Source organism: Papaver somniferum, chromosome 8 (genome assembly GCF_003573695.1).
Source record: "Papaver somniferum cultivar HN1 chromosome 8, ASM357369v1, whole genome shotgun sequence".
Classification (NCBI taxonomy): domain Eukaryota; kingdom Viridiplantae; phylum Streptophyta; class Magnoliopsida; order Ranunculales; family Papaveraceae; genus Papaver; species Papaver somniferum.
The window spans coordinates 1874300-1892320 of NC_039365.1; the positions used below are offsets into that span (position 1 = coordinate 1874300).

The window sequence follows — 18021 nt, forward strand, 5'->3', positions numbered from 1 at the left end:
CATATGACAAAGAACATCATTCCTGCAAAGCAAATCAACAACTTCGTTTAGTTCATCATACATGGTTGAGCAAAATAAGTTACTAGAGATGACAGTATTATTAAAAGTAAGTTAGGTAATATGTTACAGAATTCAATCAATGATATGGACTCCAAACTGCCCTCCAGTAGAAGCATATGTAACTTAACAACTAATAATACTATCTCGGGTGAAGATGACCATCAAGACATGAAGTATTGGCCACACACTGCAGGAAATTTATCGCACAACCATGACTACGAAAGGACAAGCTTGAAAAAAAACAAGAGCTTCCGGGAAATCGAAAGCTGATACAAAGAAATGGGTTGAATCCTTTGGAAGCTCATGTTTTTTTTGTAAGTAACAACATCACAGGGGAAGAAGAAGACACTTCCACAAGCAATTTCCCTCACGAATACGGCTTAACTAGTAATATAAGAAATTAGAAATCAGAATGCATATGAGTGTTCATTAAAGACATCCAAGATTATGCATATGAAATTATAAATCATCAACAGCCAACATGTTATATATAGTGGAATACAAGCGGTTAAAATACTCAGAACATCACTGCCATTGCAAGAGTGCCCTATTTAATATAACTAGCATCATATTAAGCCATGTGAGAGGACAAATAATAGGTAGCTTAAGTAATTTCATGGACCACTTTGCAGACACATATAAGCTACAAACAACTCCAGAAATTTATAAGACGTCAGTCAAGTGATTTGACTCGAGTCATCCAAAGCATAAACAGTTCCCCAAAGAAAATAATTAAGCATAAACATCACCAGTGCATCCATTTAATTCTACTTGTGACACACTTGAAAGAAAAAAATAATGATAACGTGTTCTAGATTGTTGAGCACCCTATAATGACCATAACTTTGAGCACCATACATAGTACATAAAGAATGCAACTTCTTTATTAAAAAAAATAACCCAATCAAGTTAAAACCAACAAGTCCCAAGACTAAACCACAGCCTGCAAGATTATCATGCAACACCAACATCGCATCCCTACCATTACTGAAGTAAATGAGAATGCAATAAGAATTTTACCTTTTTTCTGTACTTTCAGGCTTTTTCTCTAACACTTAATGTGCAGTTCTGTTGATCTTTTGTTCAAGATTGCCTTTTGTTTCCACACCTCAATTTCCTTAAAGAACGAGGCCAAACTGCAGAAGAGAAAACCAACACACAATTAGACCAATAACCATCCTGGAATCAACAAAAAAAACCAATTTTTCAATTGAAAAACTAACCATTCTGGTAAGGAAAGACCATTAAGTTGTACTTCCAATAAAAATGAGATAAATAATTCAGATGTGCCATTCTGGTAAGGAAAGACCATTAATTTGTACTTCCAATAAAAATGAGATAAATAATTCAGATGTATTTCAATTGTGCTAATAATGACGCACCCTCTGATTTCAACAAGATCGCCTGTCATGTCATAGTAATATGTCATAACACGTATAACAAAACAACAAGTACTCGTTAAAACCTAAAGGAGCCACATGATAAGTAAATAAATCACCACAAAAAGGAAGTACGTCTAGCAGGTGAAGGGGATTTTGAATTTCAAAATTTATAGCATTGATTCACATAAATTAAAATCAAAAATTGCAAAATCAGAATTCAAAAAAAAAGTTTTATAAGTTAATGTGACAGGGATTAGATTATTCTAACTTCCTCCTAAGTATTAGTTTGTACAAGTATTTCAGGTGATCGGTACATCTACTGGTATTCCTGATATAAACTAATAGGATGTACTGCCCATAACAGAATGAAAACAGAAAAAGATGGAACTTAAGTTGGAAGAAGAAAATATAATGGAAGAAAAACTGTGGAGTGAATCTGTTAATATTGCTCTATATTCCATAAAGGTGCACCGAAATAGTACCGGTCAGCATCAATATGATCGGGTATCAGCTGATAGGCTCGAGTATTAGCTGATACTGTGAACCATGAATAAAAATACGTGATCAGGATAGTACAAAGGAGCTACAAGAGACCAAACATAAAGAACAGCAGTGGCCCATTGAGTGCATATTTGAACCCAAGTTGATGTCCAGCTAACATTAATCAACTCTGAGTTGAATGACGGTGAGCCAGTCCAACCTGTAATAAGCATGTTTGAATGCATGCTAGCGAACGCGAAAATCAGGTGGAAAAATGTATAGGAATAACCAAATGGCACAGCATCAGGTTCTCTGTCCTTTCTCTGCTCAAAGTTCACAAAAGGGTTTCTGTCACCTACACCAAAAGGTCAAACATGGTCAGAAACAAACACAAGGAAAATGGTGCTGTTTTGAGAGGGCACATACGAATTCCATTTTTGATGACTGTTTATCGCCAGAGAACAGAACTTAACCATCCTACAATGGAAGTTTATATCTTCCTAAAAGATAGCATGTTCTTATCATATTACTATGAAAGGGTCTGTAGATGAAGCCTTGAAGGTACCTGACTTTAACGAGGATCCAGCCCGGCAAGCACAGTACAAGACAGAGATAACTGTTGTGAGCATACCAAGAATTAGCTTACGCGTGGTTACTCCTTTTGAACTGTTGTTGAGACCATTGCACACGTAATCTCGAGACTCACTTGAGAGAGCACTGTAGAGCACATACGAACAGTACACAGAAATAACTGAAGATGGCAAAAGACTTGCATTAGCCTGTATCAACCCCAAAAACCCACAGCATTATAATTGAGCATTGAAGAATATCTCTGATGCAATGCTGAATCAGATGTCTTTCACTATATTTCAGGGGGAAAAGAGTCAAAATTTTCTATACCTGCAATGTAATAATTACAAAACCAAATGCGAGAATGATGGTCATGACAATAAAGAACACATTAAGATTGCAGTCATGGCCTGAGGGGTTGAACCAAGCGAACATTAGTCCTGATATTGTAAGTGTTGTTATATAGCACACAAATACAGCAAGTAACGGTATGCACCTGCAATAACCCATCAATTATATAAAGCAAAGACTGAAGAGAATTAGAGAAATATACTTGTCAAAGCGTACTGGAAAGAAAATGAAGAGGAAAAGATGGAAATGTTTTCCGTACCATTTGCGTTCACCTCTCTCAACCCAGACATCATTCCATGTATTTGTGGCATCCAGCAGTATAATAACTGGAACCAGAAGAAACAACCCCGATCTAAAGTTTGATAATGTTCCTGCAAATTCAGTGTACGAGTTTCAGGATGAGAAGCAAACATATTATTTGTTTGCATAGAGCAGCAATAAACCAATTTAAAGGATTTTATACACGCATTTGAAGACAGAATTCAGAACGTTAACTATGAACCTAGAAAGAAGGAAAAATAAATTAGTCTAAGTTCAAAAAAGAACATTTACTGACATAAATCAAAAGACAAGTCAATACACCCACAGACCATATAATGAGATAATGTTATCAGGAACGAAAAACATGAGGACCAAGAGCAAATCCCACACCACAACCTTCACAGTCCTTCATCTCTGGGTTCTTCTGCTTCTTTCTATCTCAGGAGATTGAACTAGTGGAAGACTATGCACCTACAAAAAAAAATCCCCAAATCAAAATTAAACCCAGATTCAGAAATCTAAGATCAAGAAATTGAAACCCTTAATTCAGAATTTATTAATTATCCAAACCCTGAATCTAAAAGAAATCAAATATCAAGATCAAAACCCTAAATCAAAATTTCTATTTCAACAATTCATGATCAATAAACGAAAACCCTTTATCTAAAAATCAAAACCCCTAATCAGAAACTCTGATTCATCAAATCAAGATCAAGATATGGAAACCCGTTATGAAAAATTTATAACCCTAAATTTAAAAACCAGAGATGAAGAAAGCTATACCACAGTAGGATTAAATTCCTTCAACTTCTGCAATTTTGTCAACTCAATTTAAGTTTCAGCTGTTCTTTCCCTTGAATCTCCAACTCATCTTCTTTCAATTTCAACATCTCGTCACGATCTTTCTAGATCTCTTCAGTTTTCTCCTAAACCGCAAAGATGAAAAGAAGAAGATGGTTCAAGAACAATAGATGGATTTCTTCCTGACGGGGAAAGGGGATATGTTTAAGAGCAACGATTTAATTGATTTCTCCATTTCCATGAAGCCAGTTCCTTAGGTTAGAGAGGAGACCAAGAGCAGAAGAAGAAAGAGAAAGAAAAAGAAAAAGACTGGAAATGGGTGAGAGAAAGAAGTATTTATATGCTCCATAAAATAATAAAAAAATTATCAAATGTGAATCGGTTTGGAAGGGTCGCGGGATCGGTAGTAGATTTAGGGTAAAATAGTAATTATTCTGAGACGGCTATTAATGCTCTCGGAATTTTTCCTTGTTTTTATCATATCAGAGACTGCTTTTACGGGTCAGCGGCCCAACTACTGTTACCGGGGGTCTCTGCCGTAGGTCGCTAAACACCCATTTTCCACTAGTGATCTGATGAACGAAAGTCTTTGGTGCATACTCTGATTCCAATTTGTCCCATATTTCTCTTGTTGTGTCTAGACGTGCAACTGTACTTACACTTCAGGTGTTAATGTCGAATTCAACCATCCAACAATTAGTGCATCTTTTTGCTCATACACTGTAAACGCGGGGTTTATAGCTTCACTATTTGGTAAAGTTCTGGCGGGTTTTTGTTTGCTTCCATCTATGAAACCAGTGAGATCATGACCCTTTAAAATAGGTTTAAATTGAGCTTTCCAAAGGAGATGGTTTGTATCATTATGTTTAAGGGAAACAAGATGGTGGATTTGTACTTGGCGTAGACTGTTTGTTGTGTCTGCCATTGTTGATAAGTAGGGTTTTTTTTTTTTTTTTGGTTTTCTGATGTATTTGCGGAAGGTGGCTTGGATCAAGGCTGATACCAAGTTAGACAAAGTGTTTTGGGTGATTTCTTCCACACGAAATCTGTGGAGGCTTGAATGTTATTTATAGGGCTTTTTACAAAAATAGGCCCGTTTTTTTTGTGCTTTTCATTTCTAGGCCACTTTTTTTATTTATTGCTAGACTAGGCAATTTTTGACCAAAAGTGATGGATGGAAAGTTAGCACCGTTAGGTGTAACTAAAAAGACCTAACAGTCCTTTGTATCACTGATATAATGTTATATCAGTGAGTTAAATCAGCCAAGTCAGGTTGAGTCAGAGAGCTTGTCAGCTAAGTTAGGCCAAGGCCTAACCAGTGCTGCACCTTTCATTCCACCTGAATCAGCTTCATCTGTACTACCACATTAAACATCGCCACACTCATTCTTGCAGCCACTGCATTTTCTGTTCAACACCTCCATTTCATAACACTGCACACATTCTTTGCAACCTGACCTCATTCACAACAACACCACTAATCCCTTATTTTCATTGCAGTAGCTTCTTGAACCCATACTGCTCAACATTTCTTCTATCTTGCAGCTACCACTGCCATTTTGTAGCTTCATCTCTTATTCCACCTGCTGATCTTGTAATTCTCAGCTGCACTGCAATTTCATCACATTCCCAGGCAGTACAAGCATTCACAAATCCATTCATCAGTTCCAGTTAACTCCAAATGTATATGCACCCGCAACTTCAGCCGTAGCTCATACAACTTCTTCTTGTACCAATAGGGCAGCCAACACCAAACCAAGCACTCAGCTTCACCTCGAGCCACTATCAATCCACTTGAGCACCACCAGATTGCAATCACAACTCCTCTCGTAACAGTTTCAACCATCACTGCCACAACCAATAATTTATAACAACTTCATCCTTCTCTGTAATGCATCTACTTAGCTCCATCCACTTGCAACAGTTCATACACAACCTTCTGTAGCAGCAACTCCAATTGCCTGCACTTCACTTCTTCCATCTTGTTCTCAGGTTCTAATTAAGCTCAGCATACACCTGCACTGCAACTCCAGACATCTTAACGCACTGTCACAAATTCACCTCCCTTGAGTAACTTGATAACCACCAAGACTGCAACCACCATATCTTCAAATCTACCGGCTCAATCGACTGCCAGAAGCATCAACACCTCAAGAGCACTGCAAACCCATCTTCTTTTGAGCAAATCACAGCACCAAAAATATCAACCACCTTCTTGTGTACCAAACACAACACCTTACTGCTCTAATTCAACTTTTCTGCTCCTCTCCAGGCCAACCAACACTATCCCCTTGCTGCCAAACTCAAATCCCTGCATCTCCTACCTCAACTGCAACCTCAGGCATCACCTAAACCTTCTCTGAGTTCACTCTTGGCAACATCAGCACCACCAATCCTTGGAGCACAACAACCCAAATGCTCTTTTCTCAGCTTCATTGCAACTCAACACATGACCACCACAGCATCCATCACCAGCAACTCAGTTCATTTCCAACAACAGTGACACCTTTCTCGCAATTAATATACCACCAACAAACCATCTGGCACTCAACTGCAGCTGCAACCAAACCATTAACCTCAACTGAAATCACCACATGTAAATCTCTACACTTCGGTTCATGTCACACTGCAATGAGTAGCAGCATCAGATTCCTCTTAATCCACATTAACAGTATCTTCTTCTTCTTCGATTGACCTGACATTGAATCACACACACAGAACTTCAATTTCTTCCATTCAATCCCAACGGTATCCACCAAATCAACAGTACCCAGTTCTTCATTTACTGCTCAGCTTCTCAATCCAAACCTTAACTTCATATTCTGTCAATCCATCTCCAATTCGAACAATCAACACCAGCAGAATCATTCAAAACCAGTACCAAGAACCCAATTTCAGTTCGAATTCAACCCTAGTCTTCAATTATCGAAACCATCACTGCCAAACACTATCAATGCTTTCTTAACAAACTGACATTGAATCACACACACAGAATTTCAATTTCTTTCATTCAATCCCAACGGTATCCACCAAATCAACAGTACCCAGTTCTTCATTTACTGCTCAGCTTCTCAATCCAAACCCTAACTTCATATTCTGTCAATCCATCTCCAATTCGAACAATCAACACCAGCAGAATCATTCAAAACCAACACCAAGAACCCAATTTCAGTTCGAATTCAACCCTAGTCTTCGATTATCGAAACCATCACTGCCAAACACCATCAATGCTTTCTTCACAAACTGACATTGAATCACACACACAGAATTTCAATTTCTTTCATTCAATCCCAACGGTATCCACCAAATCAACAGTACCCAGTTCTTCATTTACTGCTCAGCTTCTCAATCCAAAACCTAACTTCATATTCTGTCAATCCATCTCCAATTGGAACAATCAACACCAGCAGAATCATTCAAAACCAGCACCAAGAACCCAATTTCAGTTCGAATTCAACCCTAGTCTTCGATTATCGAAACCATCACTGCCAAACACCATCAATACTTTCTTCACAAACTGACATTGAATCACACACACAGAACTTCAATTTCTTCCATTCAATCCCAACGGTATCCACCAAATCAACAGTACCCAGTTCTTCATTTACTGCTCAGCTTCTCAATCCAAACCCTAACTTCATATTCTGTCAATCCATCTCCAATTCGAACAATCAACACCAGCAGAATCATTCAAAACCAGCACCAAGAACCCAATTTCAGTTCGAATTCAACCCTAGCCTTCGATTATCGAAACCATCACTGCCAAACACCATCAATACTTTCTTCACAAACTGAACCTTAATCTACTTTGCTTCTCAATTTCTATCAAACCCTTTTTCTCGAATTCCCATGTTCAATCAATTTCAGAACCATCATCAATTTCTTCCTACAAATCTTTTCAGTGAAACCCTAATTTAATTCCAAATCCTCTCTTCACTAATGAGCAGAAGAAAGAAAACGGAAGGAGAAGAAAACAAAGAAGAAGAAGATAAGAAGAAGAAGAAGAATGAATGAGATCGAACACGTGACTGACACACACGTGTAAAGGACATTTCAGTAATCTTACCACATGTATGAGATCTCCCTATATGATATTTTGGCGAGATATTGACAAGTCAACGCGATAAATTGACCGAGATGGTTAAAGTGGATGGAATCCGTTTAACTTGCCTAGTTTTGCAAGAAATAAAAAAGTGGCCTAGCAATGAAAGTGAGGGTCCAGACCAGGCCTACTTCTGCATATAATCCTTATTTATATTGAAGATTCATACAAGTAATTACAGAGATTAATGGAAAACAGTTCAACAGTCTAACTATAAGAACAAGTAAATAGCTGACTCTTGAGACCGAGTTACTTGGCAATAGACTAGAACAGCTAACAATACCAGATGACTGACTTGACTAAATACAGCTAGTCCTTCTATGGCTAACAGGATTGTTCATAATGGTGCTATATGTGTGGATTTAGCCCCAAATTTAAACCGCCATGGCCTTTGGAGCATTTCTTGTCTGTTGTAGCTTGGGTTGTTCCTACTTGGCAGGTTGTTCCTGACTCGTGGATCAATACCACAAGTGTCGTTCAAGAAGGAATGGGAGAGTACATTGGCGGTTGCAAGTCCTCGGCGGAGTGAAGCAAGGCCTAGAGCAGCTACGGCATTGGAGTTGCTTAGGATTTGTAGAGAGGTGGAAGGTTTGGTGAAATTTTCAAACGAGGATTTTATAGACCTTATCCATCTAAAAAAAACTCATGTTAAACGAGTTGTTCCCAACTATTGGACTGTTGAAAGGCTGCCTTTCTGTACTCGCTGCTGTAACTAATGGAGTATATGGCGTTCGAGAATAATGGAGAAAATACCACGTCATCACCCATGAGGGAATTAAAAATTACCACGATAATTTGAGGCTTTTGCGGTGTTTTGGGAATGGAGAGATTTCACTATTATTGATTTTGATCTAGTCTTAAATGACCCCAAATATAAAACTGCAAGAGAACCAAACTTTGGTGTTTTGCCAAACAGATGCAATTTCTGTTCTGTTCTTGGTGGTATTTATGCATATTCAACCATCTTATTGGGGTCTAAAAGCCTCCTGCTTGCTTATTAATGGAGTAATATGACTGATGGCGGCCGCATTAACTGGTAATCAAGTTGTAAACATAAAAACCAAGACACTCTGGATAAATTGTGAAAAAGAACTCAATCTATTATTTACCTTTATTAAGATAAAACATAGTTGCAAATGCAGCTCCCCGTATAAAATCCCCTAGGATAGAAAATTAAAACCTTTCCCTGTGCAAAGAAAATCTAAGCAGAAAAGAAATGTTTAAATGAAAGTAGAAAAGGGAAGTATTTGCAACGAGCCACTATATCCTGTCAAATTTCGGGATCGAATATCTTAATGACCAGGTGGAGCACCTTGCTTGGTATCTGTAGTAGAATGAGCAGGTGGTAAGGTCTCCGGTTCAGCATGGGTTGCTGGCAGGCCATCGTTGGAGTGAACTTCTGACCCTAATTTGGCGTTTTGATTGCCATTAGGGTTCCTGAAGTTGAAGATACCTAAGATTCCTCTGGCCTTAGCTAGGTTTTCCACTTCTGCCAGTCTCCTTCTAATCAACTGCAATTCTCTTTGTAAATTTTCTTCTTTTTGCTTTATTGCCTCAAGCTCCTGCTTGCGTAACTCCTCTTTTCTTGCTTCAGATCTAGCATTCCTTTGCACCTCAAATATAATAGCAGAACCAGCAACCGAGACTACGAATAGTTCTCCAAGTAGGTCTGCAGCAGCTTGAACAGCTTTCTCTTCATTCAAAGGTCGGATCGCAACATCAGTTGCATGACCATAAATCTGTCTTTGCACGGTTGTCGTAAACCTGTGGTTTGTCTGGGCAACATTGATGATGCATCTACGAAATCTAGGATGTTTGCCAGTTGCTACTTTGAGTCTACTAGCAATAGGTTTACATATGGTTCTCAAAACAAGAGAACCAAGCTTAACAATAGAGAGCATCATCATATCTCAAACCTGGAGGATCAACAACCCTAGCAACACCAAGAGTTTCTTGAAGAAGAAGAAAAGGGGATGATAAAGTCTAACCGGGATATACTCCTTGACCAAGCCAGCAACAATGTACATGTATTTCCTCTTTCTCGTTAGCAGTTGTTCGGGTCATTCATGAACCGCTTTCAAAACTGATCCATAAACCCGATGAACTTTTTCTACCAATATTTTGCGGTTCTTTCCGTTTATATGGACCACTTAATAGGAGAAAATTTATGATGGGGGGAAATTCATATGGGGCATGGGGGACCATTAAGAAATTGACACTCGTCCTCCTTATTTTGACGGTATTTAACAAATATAGGAAGTTAATAAGATTACCGAGATTTAAAAGATTGGTAATTTGGGTGTTTTAAATCAGAAGTTATATTCGTCGGAAACCTTTTGAAAATAAAAAGGAAAAATGTCCATATCTGGTTTGTCCCTCATGCCCCCATCCAAATTTGCCCCCATCAAAAAATTTCTCCTCTTAATAGGTTTCTAAGCTGAGCTCTTATTAGAACTCTCTGAGCTTAGGAAAAAGAAAACCCTGGAAAGAGAAAATCAAACTCTAGTTTTGTTTTGTCTCTAAAAGCAAGCATAAGGAGAAGAAGCAATGTCTAGCCTTCCAGAAGATCTCTACCTTGAAATCCTTTTGAAGATACCAGCGAGATCAACACATGTGCGTAAGTGTGTGTAAGACTTGGGATGAACTAATTTCTGTTCCTAGTTTTTTTAAATCCCAACTTAATCTTAGTGTCAAGAAAAACTGTTGGAATCTTGCAACAATAAACAGCATGTTAGATGTATCAAAAAACTAATATGTGAAGAAATAATCCGAGACAACTCTACCGAATCAACTTGATGAGGCCAGAATCACAAGTTCAACAAGTTGTCCTTAACACATTAGTTTGCGGGTATACTCGAGTTGAGTAATGCTAAACCCCTCACAGTGAAGATGAGTTAGCACAACGCAAGTTACCCACTCTTGAACTCAGCAACGGGAATAGAAGTAAAACGCCGCACAAACAAAAGAAGAAGATGATAAAAAGAATTGCTTCTTGTGTGTTTTTTTAAAACAGAATTTCGAGTTGTATTTATAGGATGAAATACTTGCAAAGCAAGTTAGGTTTTGGTTTTCTTCAAAAACAAGTAAAACACGTAAAAGGAATTTATGCATAAATAAAACTCTTAAGAAATAATTTTGGAATTAATTTCTTAAAGAAAAACTAGCAAAAAATAAATCCGTGTAGAAAAGGGACTTGGTGCATGGAATACGCGCATGTCGCATGGGTCAAAACATGTATCCTTAGACCCTTAGGTCATTAGATCAAACCACACCAAAACCATAAAACCTTTTCTTAAAACTCATTTTCTCCAACAAAAACGACCCTGGTCTGATATTTACTCATGTGAGGAAAGGTCACATAATTTGCTCCACCATATTTACTCAAATATGGTGGCCACATAATCTTTCTCTGGAACCAGTTACTACAGAGTACAAAACAATGCCTTATCCACCAGAGATGAAGATTGGTATCCATAGTTTTGGTTATGATCATAAGACTGACGACTATATATTGGTAAATGCTTTAGTAAAAGATGCAAGTCTTTCCGTGGTTATCTATAAGTTAATATCAAATTCATGGAAAAACATCCAAACCGACCCCTATGAGTTTTTCAGTGGTTGGTGTGGGTATGGAGCATTTGTAAGTGGAACTTACAATTGTTAACTGAAATCCGTGACTTCAAAAATTTACTAATCTCTTTGGATGTCAACGATGAGAAAGTCGTAGAAGTGCAACTTCCAAAAGAACCTACAGAGAATAACCATCGGATTAGGAATCTGGGAGAGTATGAAGGGTATCTTAGTGTGCTTGTGAATGTAACTGGGGTCCGTTGGGAAGTCTGGGTAATGCAGACTTATGGTGTTCCAGATTCGTGGACTAAAATTCATGTCATTATATCTGACATAATTACAAATACCTATTCCTCGAGGCTGATGTGGTCTTTGGAGAGTGGTGAAATTCTGTTTCAGGCCGGAAAATATTTTGTTGTTTATGACACGGTGCATTCAATTTTGAGCGACTTAAAATGTCGAAGGTTGAAAGCCTAGTTTCACTCAACTCCGGTACTTATGGCAAGGAACGAGCAAATAATAAAAAATAATGATCCTGATTTTAATATGCCTAAGAGCGTCCACAGTGGTACGATCAAAACCAAAGATCAAAGACCAAAACAAACGATCAAATTTGAGTTTAGTCTGTAGTGTCACGTTAAGGCAGTGGAGTATATTTAGTCGGGCGGATGTATAATCTACGCTTGCATGTGGAGCGTGCGTATAATCTTCGTTTGGGCCAGGCGGAGATATAGTTAACGCTGTTTGTGGGGCGTTGGTAAAGAATACGCTGGTTGTGAGGCGTACATATAGTTCACGCTCGGAGAAGGGGCGTAGGTATAATCTATGTCTGGTGTGGCGAACGTATAATCAACGCCTGAATGAGGCGTACGTATAATCAACGCCTCAAACAGGCTTACGTATAATCAACGCCTTTTTCTCTGCAAGCATTGTACTATCCGCATGAATCATTATCCAATTCCCCGAAGACCATGGTGTTGGTAGCTCTGGAAACAGAAAGACAATCGTAATACCATCATCTTCTACTTCAAAAATGTAGAGGGACTTATCCTCAGGTAATGTGTAAAACAAGCAACCCCTTTTAAGACCCATATCTGTGGCGGAGCAATATGACGACGTTGTATCTGTGCCAATGAAGAGTACATCATCACCTAAACTTCTCACCTCCACCCAAGCCATTAAAGATAAATCCAGCCTCAAGACTTGAACTGCTGAGGCGGGTGCATGAGGTGCATAGATACTTCTTTCACTGAAGTAAATGTGAACTTGGAAGATATGATCAAAAGATTCCAGATAAACAAATACAGATGAAATCGTGGATCCTGCGGCATGTGGGAAAAATGGGTAGTGCGGTACTGGGAATCGCCTTACAGTGAGGATTTGATCTGTATTGTTGTTGTTTTAGTTCAATCTCTAGGTGCCAATCTGAGTAACAGAAAACGTACAACTTACCTTTCAAGTAATGAAGAGAATGAACAATAAGGCCTTCATCATGTGCATCCAAGCACTTGGGTTGCCATTGTTCGGCTCCAGGGTGACTGAATACAAGCAAGTGTTTAGAAGTAGCCTCATCAACCAGGAGGAAAAAAACCGTAAATTCTCTACGATCGTTACTTGGCGGCAATGTCAGAACACAATCATAGATCTCATAATCCGTAAGTAAGTTAGGTAATTGAATAGACTCCATTGAGAGAGTATTCCACAAAAAACAGTCACTGGTTTGATCATCTGTCTTATCGAGAATAACTAACCATCCCTGATGACAAGGCTTTTGCCAATACATCTTTCCGTTCCACCTAGTTCCGGTATAGATTTTGTGCTTATTTTCTCGTTGGGTTCGCGTGGATTATAGAAAGCCTGGTGTTTCATACCTTTTCCATGTTGAAAAACAAGCCAGGGTGCGGCTTTTGGAGGTGGTGGGAGAGGACGTTTACTTCTCTCTTCTAATAATGATCGTTGGCCCTCTGATGCTGATGATGCTAAATTTCCCTCCATTGAAGAACAATAACGACGCAATTTTCTTCTGAGAGAAAATTTATCAATGCAACTTTTAAGATATATATATAATGCCACACAAGCTTTTATTTATAGGCTTTTCCGAAAAACGGACCGTCCAAATTAGGAAACCTTATTATAATCTGATTTGGAAGGATTAAACTTGTTTGGGTTGGAAATACTCTACATGTCAATTGTCATCCATCTTCAAGCCATCCTATTCCTATGTGTTCACGCGTAGTGGAATATCCAGGCAGACGTTTGTTTCATCCGTGGGGCGTTAACTATATAAACGCCTGGCGTGGGGCGTTAACAATATCAACGTCGGGCTGGGACGTATGTATAATCTTCGTCTCAATGGGGCGTTAATTTTATGAACGCCTGGCGTGGGGCGTAAACGTTAGCAACGTCCCAACGGGCGAACATTTCAGCAACGCCTGAACCAGGCGTAACTTATATACACGCCTCTTTATGGGGCGGTGACTTTACGTACGTTTGACAACAGGCGTAGATTATATACACGCCCGATAACAAACGGTAATTATACATCCGCTCCACTATATATAGTTTTGGTCTTGATCCCAGACCAAATATGATCTGGAATTTGGTTTTGGTCCAGATTTTAGTCTTTACTCCGTCCCGTTGCGTCTCGTCCATGAACCATAATTATAGGTCTGGTCGTCCACTGCAGTTGCTCTAAGAAGAACAACAACAGGATCAAACGGAGCAGATCATCATTGGACAGAGCAGCATTAGTTTGTTAAAATAATGATTGTACAGAGCAGCTAGGGTCAGAGCATCTGGAGTCACTTGCAGCTCTAGAAGCACCTTCCAATCAGTTGGAGTAAGAAGATTAATAATGTCAACAGACTATCTAGGTCTTGTGTATTATCTCATCTCTTAAGTTTTTAGATAGTTAGCAGTGCAGTTGCGTTAATAAACTAGTCAATCTTGTTAGAGAAGCCCCCTCCTTTTATTTCAAGATTTATCATGTCTGGCATTCCTAGATATTTGAGTTAATAAAAAGTCTTTGTTTAAGTTTTAAAAAAAAAAAAAAAAAGGAAAAACGGGTCATTTGTCCAAATATTTTTAAAATATGGTTCTAACGGACAAGTAAAAATTATTACGGGTGAAATGGACAAAAAAAAAATAGCAAAGATGAAACTGGATTCATCCTGACTTAAATTTAAAAAATAGCGAGGATGAAACTGGATGCATGACGATGTAAATTAAAAATAAGAAAAAGTATTTGAAAATGGGTAAGATGAAACTAGGCCTGTCATATTTGTCTGGTGTCCATTATCCGTTTCCGAGTATTCGAGATCCTATAGGATTTTATCCGTTTTATCGGATATCGGATATTGGATTGGATATTTTATCGGATATTTCTTTCTTAACATATCGGAAACGGATTAGACCTCATCCGAAATGTTAATATCCGATAGTATAGGAACTTATTTGTAATTTATCCTGATTTCAAGTCTAGTATCGGATATTGTCGGATAAATATCCGATAAGTGTCAATCATGAAAATGTTTTACAAGGGTTTTTAAGCTTTTTTGTTATAACTGGATATTATTGGATATTTATCGGATATCAGACAGCTTAGCCTATCGGAATCGATATCTGATTTTGATATCCTATAGGATATTATCGGATATCGAATATCCGGTAGTGCTTAACCTGTCGGATATCGGATTTCTAAATATCCGACGGATATTCTTCCATTGACAGTCCTAGATGAAACTGTTAACATCCTGGCTATTTTAAAAAAAAATTCCATTTAAACAGTATCAAAACCTAGATGTCTTTTTTACCCAAAAATTATTGATTTTGGTCTTTTTAACTAATTTTGTGAAAATAAAAAAAGCAAACCCTTTTATATTTGTGTTTCCAAGATCATGATAATTTTGAAATTAGAATACAATTGTAGTTGAATGTTTTAAAGTAGTGTTTCCAAAGTCATATTCATCAATGCAATATGAATTCCTTCGCACGTCACCATTTGTTTTGACATCCTTTGGGGAGGATGGGATCGGCAAAGTGAACGTAAATGGAGGAACCGAGCAAGCATGTTTTGGTTTTTTTTTGAGAACATTCTTAATTAATTTGAAAAACGTGCTATGACCGTAGACCGGGCAGTAAAGAGTATAGATTCTTGTAATTTTTAAAATTTAACCGCTGACCGCCAAGAAATTATACATTCTTAGTTTATATTCCCTCCGTACCACGTATATAGGAGTTGTAGAGGGATCAATTCTCTTAGATTAAGAAATTTTTATTGATTTTATATATTTCTATGTTTTTTTCTGTTTTATCATTAATTATATTCCCAATATTAGAGACATAGGTTCAATTGTAATGATTCCCAAACAAATAAATAGGGTAATACAAGTAAAAAACCGTCTTGAAATTTGGACTCCGCCAATATAATGGTACAAGGAAAAATAGAAATTCCGTCTATATAATAGGTACGGAGGGAATATATGTTTGGTAATGAGAAAAATTCATGTACTGTTTGCATTTATAAATAGACTAACAATAAATATATACTTAAATATTTGTTGCTTAAACTCTAAATTGAGATTTTGTTGCTCACATCAAATTTTGTTGTTTACATCCTAACATTACCATCTAGTAATTTGCTTTTCTTCTTTGTGGAATTTGGGTTTCGAAGAACTTCCCTTGAAACCTTGCCTTCTCGTTTTCACACTATTAGTCGAAGAACAGATGGCAGATATGTTAAGCCTTCCAGAAAACGTTCTCTCCTGAAAATATTTTTAAGGTTAGAACTGATGTCTCTATTACCCATTAAGGTGTTTATGCAGCACAGGCACTTAAAAACTTTACATTATAGCCGCATAAAAAGCATCTTAACAATATCTTGCCGTATATATAGCTTGCCTATATATATATATATATAGCTTTTAATAGAGATCTATGAATTAAAAAGAGAACATCATAACCCTATTGAGGATAAGGAAGAAGCAATGTCTAGCCTTCCAAGAGAGCTCTATTATGACATCTTTTTAAGGTTACCAATGAAATCATTACTTGCATGTAAGTATGTTTGCGAGACTTGGTTTGAACTGATTTCTGATCCTAGTTTTATCGAATCGCATCTTAATCTTGCTGCCCAAGCAAATAACCCTCGTCTCATATTTACTTCGTATCATATGAAGAGAGGTCACGTAATCTGCTCCATAAGTGATCAGTTATCATTATCAGCAACTCGTACAGAACATCTGCATGATAATTCTGTTGAATTGGATTACCAATTCAATTCTTTACAATATTTTCCGTTGTTGGGTTCTTGCAATGGTTTGGTTTGCTTGTTGTTAGATAGCGCTACTAGTTATGAATCCGTTTGTATTTGGAACCCAGCTACTACAGAATACAAAATCATACCTGATCCACCAGGTAAGCATATTGCTCAACCAATCACTCACTGGGCGTTTGGTTATGATTACAAGGCTGACGATTACATGTTGCTATGCTGTAGTTCGTTATCCATGGCTGTCTATACATTAAAGTCAAATTCATGGAACACCATCCGAACCCCCTATGAGCTTATGTATGGGTTATTTGTCAATGGAATTCCACATTGGTTAGTTGAAACTCAAGGCCGACACTTCTGCAAAGCTATAATCTCTTTAGATATCAGCTACCAGAAATTCGTAGAATTGCAATTACCGAATGAACCTTTAGAGCATAATCATTTGTTTGTGAACTTGGGAGTGTTGGAAGGGTGTCTTGGTGTACTTGTGAATGTAATTGGGGTTTGTTGGGAAGTATGGGTGATGCAGAGTTATGGAGTTCGTAAATCATGGACTAAACGCTGTCTCATTGCCCAAAACCGAATTTTCTGTGACTCTTCCTTGTCTCTGGTGTGGTCTCTCAAGAACGGCGACATTCTATTGAGGGCAAGGAGCTACAAAACTTTTTTCTTATATGACACGGTGCATGGAATTGCTAGAGAACTTAAACATATGAGGCAAGTGTATGATATTGAGAACTATATCGAAAGCCTAGTTTCACTCAACTCTGGTACTTATGCCAAGGAAAGAGCAAATATAATAGGAAAAGAAACACGAAAAAGAAGCAGAAGCAGATGAAATATGTCATTATTCCTCTTGTGCACTGTTTATCATGCATGGCTGATTTGGTTTTGCAACTTTTTTTTCCTTGTTGACAAGCTACTAAATATATCCAGTCTAGAGCAATAGCAGAATTTCAGTTTACCTTATTTTTCTTTATATTTTTGTTATTGATATCAAAGTGGGTATCATTGTCTCCATATATTCTCATCTGTAGTTAACAAGCATGGAAGAGGAATTCACAATATATATTCTTTGTTTTGTTGCATATGATTCTTTTTATTATTCGACCCTTCGAAGTTCTTCTAACAATATCAGGTCATGTTTATAAATCCGTTATCATTCCCTTCAT

The 18021-nt window shown here is 37.7% G+C and overlaps 2 protein-coding genes and 1 pseudogene across 2 annotated transcripts; 1 reads left to right on the forward strand and 2 right to left on the reverse strand.

Moving 5' to 3' along the window:
- Nucleotides 1–1104: 1104 nt before the first annotated feature.
- On the reverse strand, nt 1105–5567 carry LOC113304165 (annotated as a pseudogene).
- A 3732-nt stretch (nt 5568–9299) lies between these two features.
- LOC113304166 (OPA3-like protein) lies at nt 9300–9911 on the reverse strand. Its single transcript, XM_026553224.1, has one exon. It carries the CDS (start codon nt 9909–9911, stop codon nt 9300–9302), a length of 612 nt encoding a protein of 203 aa, XP_026409009.1.
- Nucleotides 9912–16562: 6651 nt separating this feature from the next.
- Nucleotides 16563–17687, forward strand: LOC113304167 (F-box protein CPR1-like). Its single transcript, XM_026553226.1, has one exon. It carries the CDS (start codon nt 16563–16565, stop codon nt 17685–17687), a length of 1125 nt encoding a protein of 374 aa, XP_026409011.1.
- Nucleotides 17688–18021: the final 334 nt, after the last annotated feature.

Coding starts and splice junctions, on each gene's coding strand:
- LOC113304166 (XM_026553224.1), bottom strand. CDS start 9,911: ATGATGCTCTCTATTGTTAAGCTTGGTTCTCTTGTTTTGAGAACCATA.
- LOC113304167 (XM_026553226.1), top strand. CDS start 16,563: ATGTCTAGCCTTCCAAGAGAGCTCTATTATGACATCTTTTTAAGGTTA.